General features: G+C 51.9%; 1 protein-coding gene and 1 long non-coding RNA gene across 6 annotated transcripts in view; one reads left to right on the top strand and one right to left on the bottom strand.

Moving 5' to 3' along the window:
* Positions 1-999: 999 nt before the first annotated feature.
* LOC102101027 (ras association domain-containing protein 7) overlaps positions 1,000-12,361 on the bottom strand; it is a 35,977-nt gene continuing 24,615 nt past the window's right edge. For 3 of the 5 annotated variants that reach the window (XM_014252191.2, XM_088058105.1, XM_014252190.2), the window contains 5 exons: positions 5,742-5,895; positions 4,647-5,551; positions 3,494-3,662; positions 2,744-2,854; positions 1,000-2,038 (listed from right to left, as the gene is read on the bottom strand). In XM_014252191.2, the coding sequence (XP_014107666.2) occupies positions 2,007-2,038; positions 2,744-2,854; positions 3,494-3,662; positions 4,647-5,551; positions 5,742-5,844 (1,320 nt within the window). In that variant the 5' untranslated portion in view covers positions 5,845-5,895 and the 3' untranslated portion in view covers positions 1,000-2,006. Of the gene's footprint in view, positions 2,039-2,743; positions 2,855-3,493; positions 3,663-4,646; positions 5,552-5,741; positions 5,896-7,592; positions 7,694-12,361 lie in introns of those variants that run through there. The other 2 variants (XM_005522372.3, XM_088058106.1) reach the window with 2 other exon arrangements.
* On the top strand, positions 2,739-3,593 carry LOC106628158 (uncharacterized). The gene is made up of 3 exons (XR_001331450.2): positions 2,739-2,824; positions 3,166-3,330; positions 3,511-3,593. It is a non-coding gene; the product is annotated as an uncharacterized LOC106628158 (long non-coding RNA).

Below are 12,361 nucleotides of genomic sequence, written 5' to 3' on the forward strand. Positions count from 1 at the left end.
ACTGAAATCCAGCAACATCCAAGGCAAGTGGGTTTTCTAAATCTGCTTTCCCTCCTTCAAAGCAGCACAGAAATGCTCTTTACAATGTCCATCACCCACTTCTTAGCAAGGCAGAATCTTTAAAAGCAAGAGTCCAAAAAACAAAAAGCACACAAAGCCCAAAAAGCAAACAAGCATGGGAGAAACTAAATGAAACTGCATGGAACAGACACATTTAAAACTAATTTTCCTTGAGATACATGATTTAAGGAGGAGGGTGAGGAGGAGCTTGAAAAACAACCTGCCCAAAAAATCCCAAATGCCCCAATTCAAAAAAGGCAACTTTAAAACTGCGTCTCCCCACTGCAGCAGCTCTCCAGTCATAACCTAAGACACAGCAGTACCAGTGGATCTCCCAACAAAGCAAACTTTAATCCTTTACTTATCGGCCTGCTGGGCTGGGGTGGCACCTTGAGAATCAGCTGAGAGGGGAAGATGTCCCCAGGGACCAGAGCCCAGCAGAAGCTCAGGGGAGATGGTGATGGACAGCAGGAGCTGACATTCCTGGCCGCTGTTATCCAGGTGCAGACAAAGGGGCTTGGAGGCAAACGGGAAATTTCCCCTTACCTGCTCCTGTCTGCAGCCGAGCGCCACTCCCTTTGCCTCCTGTCCTAAAATGCTCCGAGCTGCTGCTGTGCATTATTAAAATGTTGCCATGTTTCATCTCAGAGATAGCCACATCTCACTGGAGACAAGCTGCATCCCCTGGTTGTAAAGCACTTCATAATTTAAAAAAAAAAAAAGAAAAAAAGAGAAAAAAGCAGAAAAGGGCACTGCGTGCCTAAGACTCAGTCGGTTATAAAATACTCACAGCTTTAATTCGGCAAATAGAAAGAGATGGCTTGGAAATGGAAGAGGCAGCTGCGGGGTGCGCAAACCGCTCGGATGTATCCATCAGGCACCAAAGCAGGCACCAGCAGGGACGGCTCACTCTGGCCACAACAGCACACTCACGCTCGCTTTGCTCAAATCCTTTCCCAAAGATTTATTGAAAATTGGATCTGCGGCGCACAGGATTTACATTCGCACAGGGGAAGCGGGGCTTTACGGTGAACCTTGTGCCCAAGTCACATTTTTCGCATACTACACGTTGAAAACAGGCTCGGGGATCTCCCAGACAAGCTCATCCCCTCCCCAAACCGCTTTGGTTTTGCAATTAAAATACAAGGTGATGCACCGGGACAGATGAACAAAATGGTTACTACTGGCCATCAAGTTAAAAATAAGAAAAATTAAAAATATCAGGGAAATGTCACCAAGAGTATTTTGGTCCTGTTCCCCACTCACACCACCATCGGGGAAGGGCTCATTCTGCAATTTTTTACTTTAAAAAGAAGTTGAAAGATAAAGTGAATTTAAGAAAAACAAGCTCCCACTGTGTGCTTCTTTGACACATGGTCCTTGGCACCATGGACAGTGGGTTTCTTCTACAGGTTTCTTACAATATACATAAAAAAAGAGGGGCCAGAAATTTGTCTTAAAGCTGCTTTTGGGCCTCTCGTGCCACTGGCAAAGAGGCTGTTTGTCATGGCCCCATTTGCTGTGATGAGTAGATGTAAAATCTGTTAACTTGTTCCATCCAGGTGAACCTCCACACAGGTCTCCACTGCAGCTTTGCTCCCCTAGTCAAAGGAACAAGGACTTTTCCAAACACACGACTGATCTCTTGAAGAGGCTATGCAGAATGGATGCACTGCTGTTTTCTGTTCAGTATAGAAACTGCTTAAAAAAAAAATGGAAGGGAGTTGCTTTCATCCTCAGGGGAAGAGGGTTGCTTTGTGTCATCAGTCTCTAGTTTTACTTTACAGTCTGTAAAAATATTCTGTCTGGCCATCCACATCCATTCACAATATAAAGCAGTAAAAAAAAAATATAAAATATATATATATATAGTTTATTTATACAGTTACACTTTGATCCTCAATCAACTGATACAATACAATTGATCCTCCAGTGCCTGGGCCCTTCTACCTCCAGATGCTCTGTCTGGTTGATACAACTGCAAGACAAGAGAAAAAAAACACCTGAGCAATCCCACTGTGGTGGATGAGCACTTGCAGGAAGGGGAGCGAAAAACAGGATGTATGTGAGCACAAAGCCTGGACTGGGAGATGGGAATGTGGTTGCCGCAGTGTCCTGAAGGATGGGGGTGGGTGTATGGGGCTGTGGGGAGGATGGCAGTAGGGTTTTGCTGAGGAAAAGGTGGCACGGGTGGGAGTAGGATGCCAGGGTGGAGGCAGCATCACCACAGCAGGTAGGTGTCCCTACCACAGCTCTCTTTTGCTACACCCAAAACACAGACACAAGGTGACAAAAGAGTCATGGGAGGTAGAAAGGGTTTTGGGATGAACTGGTCACTAGGATGGAGCAAAAGTAGCTCCTGTAAAAGACCCATCCTAACTGAGCAAGGTTTTAACCTTGGGGGATACAGAGTGGCAGGAGAGGGGATAAGCACCATCCTCCACAGCTCCTGGCAGGGCAGAGATCCGAGCTGCCAGCGTGCAAGCCCCTGGCAGCAGCGCAGAGACTGCCAGAGTGTGAGCTTTGCGCTTCCTAATGGCATCTATAAATAGCTCTGGCTTCCCACCACCAGCACACGCTTGCTCTCTGCAGCCCATTTTGGGCAGCAAAAGCCTCTCCCCTCTCCCCACCCATCCTCTGCAGACCAGCTCATGCTCCCAAAGCCCTACTGGGACATACGCACCCTCAGGGTTCAGGCTGGACACCAGGGGCTCCGCCAGGGTCCTGGGATGGCCGAGGAGCTGCTTGGTGCTGACCTGGGGAGGTGAGTCGATACCAGCGGTGGGAGAAAAACCTACAGGATGGGGAAAAACATCAGCCTCAGGCAGGGCTTGAGCCTCCTGTGCTCACTGGGCACGGCCGCTGCAGTGCCTCTGGGCAGTCACGTCACCCACTCTGGGTGCTCCGGAGGAGAAACAACCAGGTCCCTTTCCATGAGAACCCCCTGCTGCTGCCTCTCATGGCTGTGAGGATGCAGACAAGGCCCTGGGCACCACCCTTCCCTCACCAAACACAGAAAGGTCATTTGCGGCCAGAGCATGGCCCCACCAGCCCACGGCCCCTGGGGACTGACGCTGGCCTTCAGCCACCTGCCTTTTGCTGCAGCGGTGATGAGCAAGGCTGCAAAGGAAAGCTCTCTGCAGCCACCTCGGCCCCAAAAGCAGCAATGCAGGATCCGACTCCTGTGCGTGTCTACGAGCAGCCCCCAGGCTTCAATGGGGAGGATGAAGGAGCCCCAGGGCTGATGAATCTCTGAAACCCCCTGGAGTAGTGAGTGACTGCCATGTCAGCACACAAACCCCCACCTGCCTAACCTCAGTGGCCAGGGGAGAGCTGGTCAGCTTTGGGGCTGACCCCTCGGAGAAGGAGGCAGGGAGCGGGCGGGGGTCCCGCGGAGCAGCCCCCGCGGCCGAGCCAGCGGCAGCGTGCTGACCTCCGTTTCTCCGGTAGGCTGGCAGCTCGCACGGGCTCGGCTCCGGCTGGGCGTCCTCCTCGGACCTGGCCTGCAGGACAGTCACCGTGGCCCCCGTCTGCTGAATAAACTGCTGCAAATTACACTGCCTCAGCTCCTTATTTAACTCCTCCAGCTCTTGGGTCTGGGCCTGCAAAACACACACCGAGGGGGGGGACAGGGTGAGCCGCATGTTCCCCCCGTGCCCCAAGCCAGCTGGCAATCATCCCCTGGGGCTACGCCCCGGCTGGGGCTCACCCTGCTGGTGCCTGCCGGTCCCTGAGGGGACCTCGGGGGTACTGTGGCTCAGCTGCCCCTCTCTGAGGGCCTGCAGGAAGGGAGGTGCCCAGGCAACGGGGACGAAGAAGGCGTTGGTTTGGGAACAGTCCTGCTTTGCTGCATCTCCACAAGAGGGTGCGAGCAGCCATCAAACGGCGGCCGCCGCTGTGCTGGGAGATGCCAAAGGCAAATGAGATGCTCAAGGAAAGATGCTGAAAGCACAGACAGCCTGGGGAAGGCCTGGCTGGATAAAAGCTTCCTCGTTTTGCTCCACTAAAGGGGACACGGTGGGTGGAAGGCGGGAATTACGCAGCCCCTTGACCGCTGATGCTGGGAGGCAGCAGCAGGCGATCTGGGGGGACATCACAGCTCATTCCCATTTCCACATTCCATAGCCCCCCACCCCCCACCGTGAGCCCTGCGTGGTCAAAAGACTTTGTGTACAGGCACCATGGGGACCTGTGCTATCTGCTTTGTGACTCCTTTATCCAAGACATCAACCCTTGTACCACTGCCACCAACCCCACATGTAGACCACTTGCTCCAGCACCACTGCCTGTGCTGTAGCAGGGTGATCTTGTACTCCGGGTGCACCAGTTAGAAGAAGCATTAGCCCAGACATAGTTTGCGCAGAGAGCAATGGGTGTGGGACCCTGTGCCAGTGGGGCAAGAGTGGTGGTGTACCTCTGTCAGTGATCACTGCTGCTGAGAGCTGTGTACCCAGCCCCAAGTTCACTGGGCAGGTAGAGTAACCAACCCCACTCAACCCATTGGTCTAATGTGTCTGGAAAGCTGGTTCTACCCCCTCCTGAAGTTCTTACCACCCCTTGGGGTGGCTCAACCCAGCCCTATCTACCTGCAGGTTCTTTTCAGCTTCCTCCAGGGCCTTCTCCACGCTGGCCAGGTTGCTCTCCAGCTGGGTGCCTTGCTTGACCTTGGCCTCCAGGTCCCTTTTCATTTTGGTGGCCATGTCCTCCAGCTCTATGGGGCTGGGCATAGAGATCTCCTTCCCCCTCTTGGCCCTCTCGGCCATCTCCCATTGGATCTCCTCCTGCAGGGCTTCAGTCCGGACACTCAGCTCATAGATCCTCTGGGTGTACTCCTCCAGGCTGGCCCGCAGGCTCCTAACCCGCTCCTGCCGCTCCCGCTCACACTCCTTCTCCAGCCGGAGCTCACTCTGCCAAAACTCCTCCTCACCCAGCTCTGTCTCGTTCCTCCGCACCAGTTGCTCCAGATAGAGGATCTCATTCTCCTGGCCGGCAAGCCGGCTGCGCTCCCAGAGCCGTAGGTCCATTTCTAGGGTGTCTCCATGGACCTCCAAGGAATGCAGCTGCTCCTGCTGCTGCAGCACTCTCCTAAAAAGCTCCTCCTTGGAGGGCTGGACAACACCACCACCCTCTAAGTCTAGCCCATCCCGCGTTTGATGCCTCCATCGGCCCACGGTGAACAGGTCGCTGGAGCCTGTAGGACCCAGGTTGAAGGTCATGGATTTTTTTGGCTCCCTGGAACGGGGTCCATCTATGCTCGTGAGCCTGGGCTTGATGGGCAAGCTGGCCCGGATGAACGTCCTCTCGGGAGCTTGGGGAGCGCCCTCCGAGGAGGGCCGCTCGGCCATGCTGGGGCCTGTCCGCCGCAGGATGAACTGCACGTCGTTGGCATACTGCCCACACTTGGCCAGTGACTCCAAGGGACACTCCAGAGGCAGCAGCTGCCGCTCCTTCTCCCGCAGCTTCTGCACCAGCACATAGCGACCCGTCTGACCTGCCAGAGGAGGTGAGCACATCAGATTGGGAAAGCAGAGGCCAGCGGGGTGTGCTGCGGCTGCTGCCCCACAGGCAGTGCTGGTGCCATCTCCACCACCACAGAGCAAGACCTCCACCCACCCAAGGACTCCTCTTCCCAGGAAGAACCTGCAGATGGGGCATCCCCGCAGCAGATGGAGATGGCTCACCAATGGCCCGTGCCAGGGCAATGACCACTTCTTGGCAGGTGGTTTGCTCCGAGACTCCACACACGACCCTTTGGATCCCATCCACCCAGACCTTCAGCTCCATCCCCACGGCTGCAGGGCCTCAGGTGCTCTGGGTCATTGCAGGACAGGCTGCCTGTGGGGAAAAAGAAACCAGGTTTCCATCTCAAGCCACTAACAAGGAATACAGGATGCTTTAAAAGCAGTGTCATTAAATCATCATCCCATGGGGTAGATCCTAGACAAAGAAGTTGTTCGCTGCCACCCCACGCACAGATTGCACTTTTCCAGATGTTATTAAACACTGATATTCATCTGCAAAGAAAATATTTATTTTTTTCGTCATGTCTGGACAGTGGGGTCCACATCTTCCTGTACTGGGAAATTATGGGGTTTATGTGCCTGTGTGGCACCCAAAAGATGCCCAGGTTATTTCTGCTGTGAGGACAGACTTTTGATGGGTTTGCTGGACTTTCACTGCAATTTTTCTGAAAATTTGACAGAGTGGCACTGAGGGATTTTCTAAATAACATTGGAAAAGTCAGATGAACTGCAGGCTGCCCACTTTTGCAATGATATAGAGGGAAGGTGCAGATAACGCACATTTTAATCTTTTCATATTTACATCCATCTCAACTTGTCAGACAGGGATTAAGAAATTAAAATAAAGTCTCTTTCTGAACAAAAGCATGACCGAAGGTAGGGTTTGGGAGGGGTAGCCAGGCATAAACACCCATGACAAAATCCAGGCTCTGACCAACACCAGGGCCCAGCTCAACTCCCATCCGGTGGGTACTACTACCTTAAAACAACACTTGTTAGCCTGACTCTTCAGGCAGCTCAACAACTGCAACCATCATACACAAAAAAAAAAAAATTAAGCACAAGCTGTAAAGAACTCAAATATTCAAACACTGTGCAAAGATGTATATATTTTTCCTGCTATAAACACTGGTTTTGACAGTATTAATCTTGTCTGAAAGCCCTGGATAGAGCAACACACACTAAATTTTCAGGCCCTCCATCCAGGGGGTCACAGACTGCTTTCCCAGCCTCACCTGGCTGGTTGCAGCCCCTCCCTCTGCTCCAGCTATCCCAAGTTTGGAGCCAGGCTGTGAGAAGGGGCTTGACCTTAGGTTAAACTCCACTTCTTCATTATATTTTGTTGCCTACTTGAGTAATCAAAGAGAGGCCTTGAAGGGTCCTGTCTCCACTGATGAGGAATTTTAATCATGGTGTGAGAAAGGCAAGGAGAAACCAGGGAAGACACAGCTTGGTGAGGACATTCTGCGCATGTGCTGGGTCCTGTTGGTGCCACCTCCCTGCCTACCTCCAAAACATGAGCACAGAGCAGCCGTCACAAATACCTCAGCACTGAGCTCATGTTTGCCTTGGCTCAGCCACTGGGGAAAATTGTGGGGCTGAAGGACACCTTGGGCTTAGCCCACCTCCCTGTAAGCCCCAAACCACTAAAATTTTCAAGATATTAAATTTAAAGTTGCATTTTGGCACCGCTCCCCAGTCCTGTGTATTCAAGGCTTCAACTGTCCCCCGGCATGGAGCAAAGTCCAGGTGCCACTGCGGCACCACCCAACTCGCCCTGAAACCACTGTAGTTCCCCACCCCCCAGCCTTCCCCTCAGCAGCACCCTAACACCAAAACTGGAGTGCAACACATCCCACAGAGCACTCTCTGTCCCCCCTCTTTCCTGGCCAGGGACCAAGCTAATCTCAAATCCAGCTTCTTGTGGCATGACCCAGTAAGGGGGGCCAGGAGCTTAAGAATAAACAAGAAAAATAACCCAGTTTGTCGAGTGGCACCAAACAGTCTCACCTTGCCGGCAAAATCCAGCGTCTGCCGAGCGCTGTGGGAGCAGGATGGCTGCTGGCACACGGGTCCCAGGCACCTGTCCGGGTTCAAACCAGGCACCAACCTCCGGCCCTGCCTTGGCCAGCCTTCCAGGCAATCATTTACCAGCGGCCCAGCGTGTGGCACTGCTGCCAAAAACTGGGAAAGGGGCAGCCAGCTTTGGTCCTCATGTAAGAGAAACCCGCAAAAACAAGCCAGGGCATAATTCCCACCACATTCTCCAGCACCCCAAAATCCAATGGATTTTATTGCTTCCATAGATCCTTGCAAGTACAGGCGGTCCTTGCTGTAACCTCTGGGAGTTTTGGGTGCTGTCTGCAGCTTGTTGCCAGGTGCAGGATGTTATCTGTCCCCTTGGAGAGGGCTGGGGGCTGCTCCCTTCTCTGCCTGCCCTCCCCCTGCCTTCTGTGGAAGGTCAGCTCCCACTCAAAACCAGCCTGGCCCTCTTCCCCCAAATCCCTGGCCTCAAAAGGGAGCTGACAGGATGAAGGCTCATCCTTATCTGAGGGGACCTGCAATGCTCCCTGAACCCCTCGGTTCCTGCTTGGGAGGGACATCACAGGCTGCACTCAGCATCTCATCCCCAATACTCCACCATGATACCATCAGCCTAGTTAGGAAAAATACAACAACAACAAAACAAACTACCATAAAACCCCATCAGGCAATAAACCTAAAAACATTCACCTTTGCTGTGCCCCACTCAGTGCTTTATTATCACTCAATACCACAGCTGGGGGTGTCTCATTGCTCCACTTGCAAACAGACCCCCATCTTAATGAGCTTCCCTGCCAACCCCCCTGCATTAATAGTGGGTGCCTTCATTACACCGCCAGGTAGGAGAAATAATGGGCTTTTTTTTGGGCAAGAATTACTTTTCTTGGGGAAGAGCCTTCTCAGCAGAAGGCGGGCTTCCAGCTGCCTCTATTTGTACTTGCCCCAGGAGGTTGCTTTGATCATGAACCAGAAGTGCAGGCAGCTGCCAGGCCCTGCCCCAGAAAAACACCAGGGAAGCCAGCAGGTGGCTGTGGGTGCAAGGACACATGATGGCTGCTCCCTAAGGCCACTCATTTTATTCTTACCCCTCCCCACTATGGATTTCTAAATAATGCTTATTGGAAGCAGATTAACAAAATGACTAATTTTCTGTTCCCGTTCCCCATGTGATGGGTCCTAAAATTGAGGGTAGGGATGATTCATACCATGACTTCAACATATTTCCTAACTGAAAGTCAGAATTTCAAATGCTGACAATAAAAAAAAATAATTAAAATTAAAAATCTCAGATCTTGCAGCTTTAGGATTCCTGCTGCTGCTGTCTCCCAGCCTCCCTGAAAGTGTCAGGCTAAAGGAAGTGGAGATGAAGGAGTATTTCTGCACGTACAGGAGGATGCACATCTTGCTCCTGTAAACTGCCATCCTGATGGCTGCTGTGATCTCCCCTGGACCTGAAATAATAGAAAATTGGCCAGTCACCCTCCTCAAAGAAGTGAGGACCACTCCTGATTTGTAGGGCCACCTGCTGTGTCCCCTATGGGGTCTCTCAGAAGCTGAGACAGGACCTTCCAGCCAAGGACTGCAAGCCCTTTGCAGGAGTCTTTCTATTATATTTTACCACACACAGGAATAATAATTAGAAAAATAACAAAATAAAGATCTGTTTCAGAAAAAAAACCCACACATTTTTCACCCAATAGCAAGAACTGCTGCAACCCAAATACCAAAGCACCCCAAGCATTTCTACCACAGCTCCTAAAAAGGACCATCTGTGACCAACATAAAGGTTTTGAGATGGGCAACCTGCCAGCACTGTTTCACCCATTTTTGCAGGTTCACTCGCCTCCCTCACTATATCCACCCCCTGGAAGGGAGCTGGCTACAGGGCCAGGTGGCAGGAGAGCAGCACCACAGGGAAGGCTTCCAAGAAAGCCTAATTAAAAGTGAAAGGAATCCAGAAGACCAGCCTTTCGTGTCAGGGTTTGGGCTGAGGGTAGGGTCATAACAACTCATGATTAATAAACTGCATTAGTTCTTGAGAGCAGGCTGTGATGAGCCTGCCATCCATGAAGCACCAAGGTGTCCATAGGGACCAGCAGCTTTACATCCCTTTGGATGCAGGCCAAGAAAATGCTGGGGTACTCTCACAGTTGTTTCATTTTTACTTTGAACCTGACCCTCTGGCTCCTTCTCACCCAAAGCCAGGGGGATGCTCATCCCAGCTGTGCACAGACACACCAGTAAAAAACCCCAACCCAAGACACAAGTAAGCAGCAAGTGGGGAGGGGAGGGGTGGCCCTGTGCTGCCATCCTCCATGCTGGGGCACTGGCAGGCTGGCTGTGACTCACTGCCCTGGATCAACTGCTGCCGTGACACCTCCAGCAGCTATTTAATACTTCCTCAAGTCTCTCCTTGCTCTGAGCACCAGGCCCAGCTCCTGCACCAAAGGGGAGAGATGGTATTTGCCACCTGCTGAAACCTCTGGTGGGGAAGAAGCCTCCCTGTTACTCTGGTGACAACACAGACAAAATCCATAAATAACTGAAGCTTCCTGACAACACCTGCAGCTTGAAGGGGATGGGACATGGACCAGATTTCCCTCCAGACCACGAACTGTGTCCTCCTGCCTGGGGACCCTCTTTTGGAGTCACATCACCTGCCCTTGGCTGAGCTGTTAAATGGACTGAGCAGTTCTGCTGGGCTTTCCATGCCATGTCCATCCCAGGACAGAAGGCAATGCCATGGTCAAGGTCCAATGCTGAGCACAGATCAGCTATGGCAAGGTTTGATGCCGTGTCACAGTCCAGACTGGCAGTTCCCTTGCTGGGCAGAGATAACCATCCCCATCTCTGAACAAGCTGGTCGTGCAGCAGAGTCTGGCAAATACTCACAGTCACTGCCACCGCAGCTGGGAGCACAAGGCAAAGCCCCAGCCACTTGGTGCATGAATGTTCCACCACTCCAGCTTGTCCTGCGGATGCTGGCCCCAGATCCTGAAGGGACACATCCCCTGGCCTGTTGCAAGGCAGCCAAGAGGGTCACCTACCAAATACAGCAGTGTCCTGTCCCTCAGAGCAGGGGCCATCAGGGTCTGGGAAGCTTGCACAGAGCTCCAAACTGGAGCAGCAAATGGGTTACTTCAACCCAGCACAGAGTTGACACTTAAACAAGATCAAGGGGTGACAAACAAGTCCTACCAGAGTGGTCATAGCCCAGAGAGGCAGCTCTTCATCCTTCCACCGTCACAGGGAGGGTGTGCAAGTACTTCTCAGCCCCCAGGCCAAAGGAAGCCACCAGCTCTTGCGCAAGGCAGCCACAAGCACCCAGAAGCAAGGAAGCAGCAGGCATAGGGCTCTAATTCACACCCAAGCAGCTTATTTAGGGGAGGCCATAATAGCATCATATCCTCAGCTCACCCATCACCCCCCACCCAGCTCCCTACTCTGACATGTTGAGCCTGACAGAAAGCCCTAAAAACTGGCAAATTACCAAAATCAGTAATTTAACCCAAAGGTGCACTTTTACCAGAGATGTATGGATGGACCCAAACCCAAACACCCCCAAGGGTCTGCTGCCTTTCAATAGCAAGCAGCTTCTGCTGGGGGCATCCTACAGTGCATAATGCACACTTGGCATCAGCAAAAGTTACATCCATGCCTCAAGGGCTTTTTGCACTAAAGGAGATCAAAGGAAAAGTACGTCTTGTGGCATTTGCATGCTCGAGAGCTAAAGCATGACTTGAGCAAGAAATCGCAGACCACCACCAATATCCTCCAGCAATCCAAGGGGGCACATGTCCCACACAAGGATCTTGCAGTCTTTTAGGAACTGCCCAAAGAGACAGATTTCTGGACAGCCATAAGCATCACACCAGCAACCCCCCATTAAGAGAAAAATAGAGGCTTAGATTTTCTGCTCCACTTCCTACCAAAAATTACAGACCCATGCTAACATGCCTGGGGAGGCTGGCCAATGTTGAGCAGGGCGGGAAGAGTCAGGGACAAATCCTGCCCAGGGCTGCGACGCAGAATGGGGACGCTCCTCAGGGTGATGGCCTTTGGCAGGGATTTAGGGGAGGGAGGCTCACATCATGACTGGTGTCAAAGACACTCACTCCATGCCACCTCCACCTCCCAGGATTTCTGGTTTTTAATCCAAGATTTTCAGTCTGCTACAGCATCAGACCCACACAGAAACAGAAGAAACAGAAGAAACAGAAACAGCACTGTGAAGAAGCTGGGAACCTTTTCTCCCTCTAAAACAAGATTAAGATTTGTGGCCATGGCAGGTCAGCATTGAGAGTCATATGAAAACATCAAGAATCACAGCCAGTGACATTTTAGGGATGATTACTAGTCAGTCCACCCCACAGATGAGCCACCAACCAAAAGCTCATTATAAATTAAAATCAGCAAAAACACCCCTCCACCTACTGTACACACTCACATTACAGTGTTTCAGCCTGGAAGCGGAAGGATCATCTTTCTCACCTTCACGCATCGTGTTTCTCCCTTGCAGCACTGATGGCTACTGTCCATGGCGGGGAGAGCTGGCAGGGCTGGCTAGGAAAGTCTGCCCTAAACACAAAGCTTTGCAAGGGAACCATTAGCAGCACCTGCTATTCCTGTAACCATTACCATCACCCCCAGTCCCACATGTGAAGAGTGACTTCATGAAAGCAGCTGGAAGTAAATCAGTAGTTTCTTCCCAGGGGGAGAGGCAAAATTAGCAACAG

This window comes from Pseudopodoces humilis, chromosome 7 (assembly GCF_049639895.1).
Source record: "Pseudopodoces humilis isolate 2021_Gansu_Grassland_sample_001 chromosome 7, ASM4963989v1, whole genome shotgun sequence".
NCBI classification, from domain to species: domain Eukaryota; kingdom Metazoa; phylum Chordata; class Aves; order Passeriformes; family Paridae; genus Pseudopodoces; species Pseudopodoces humilis.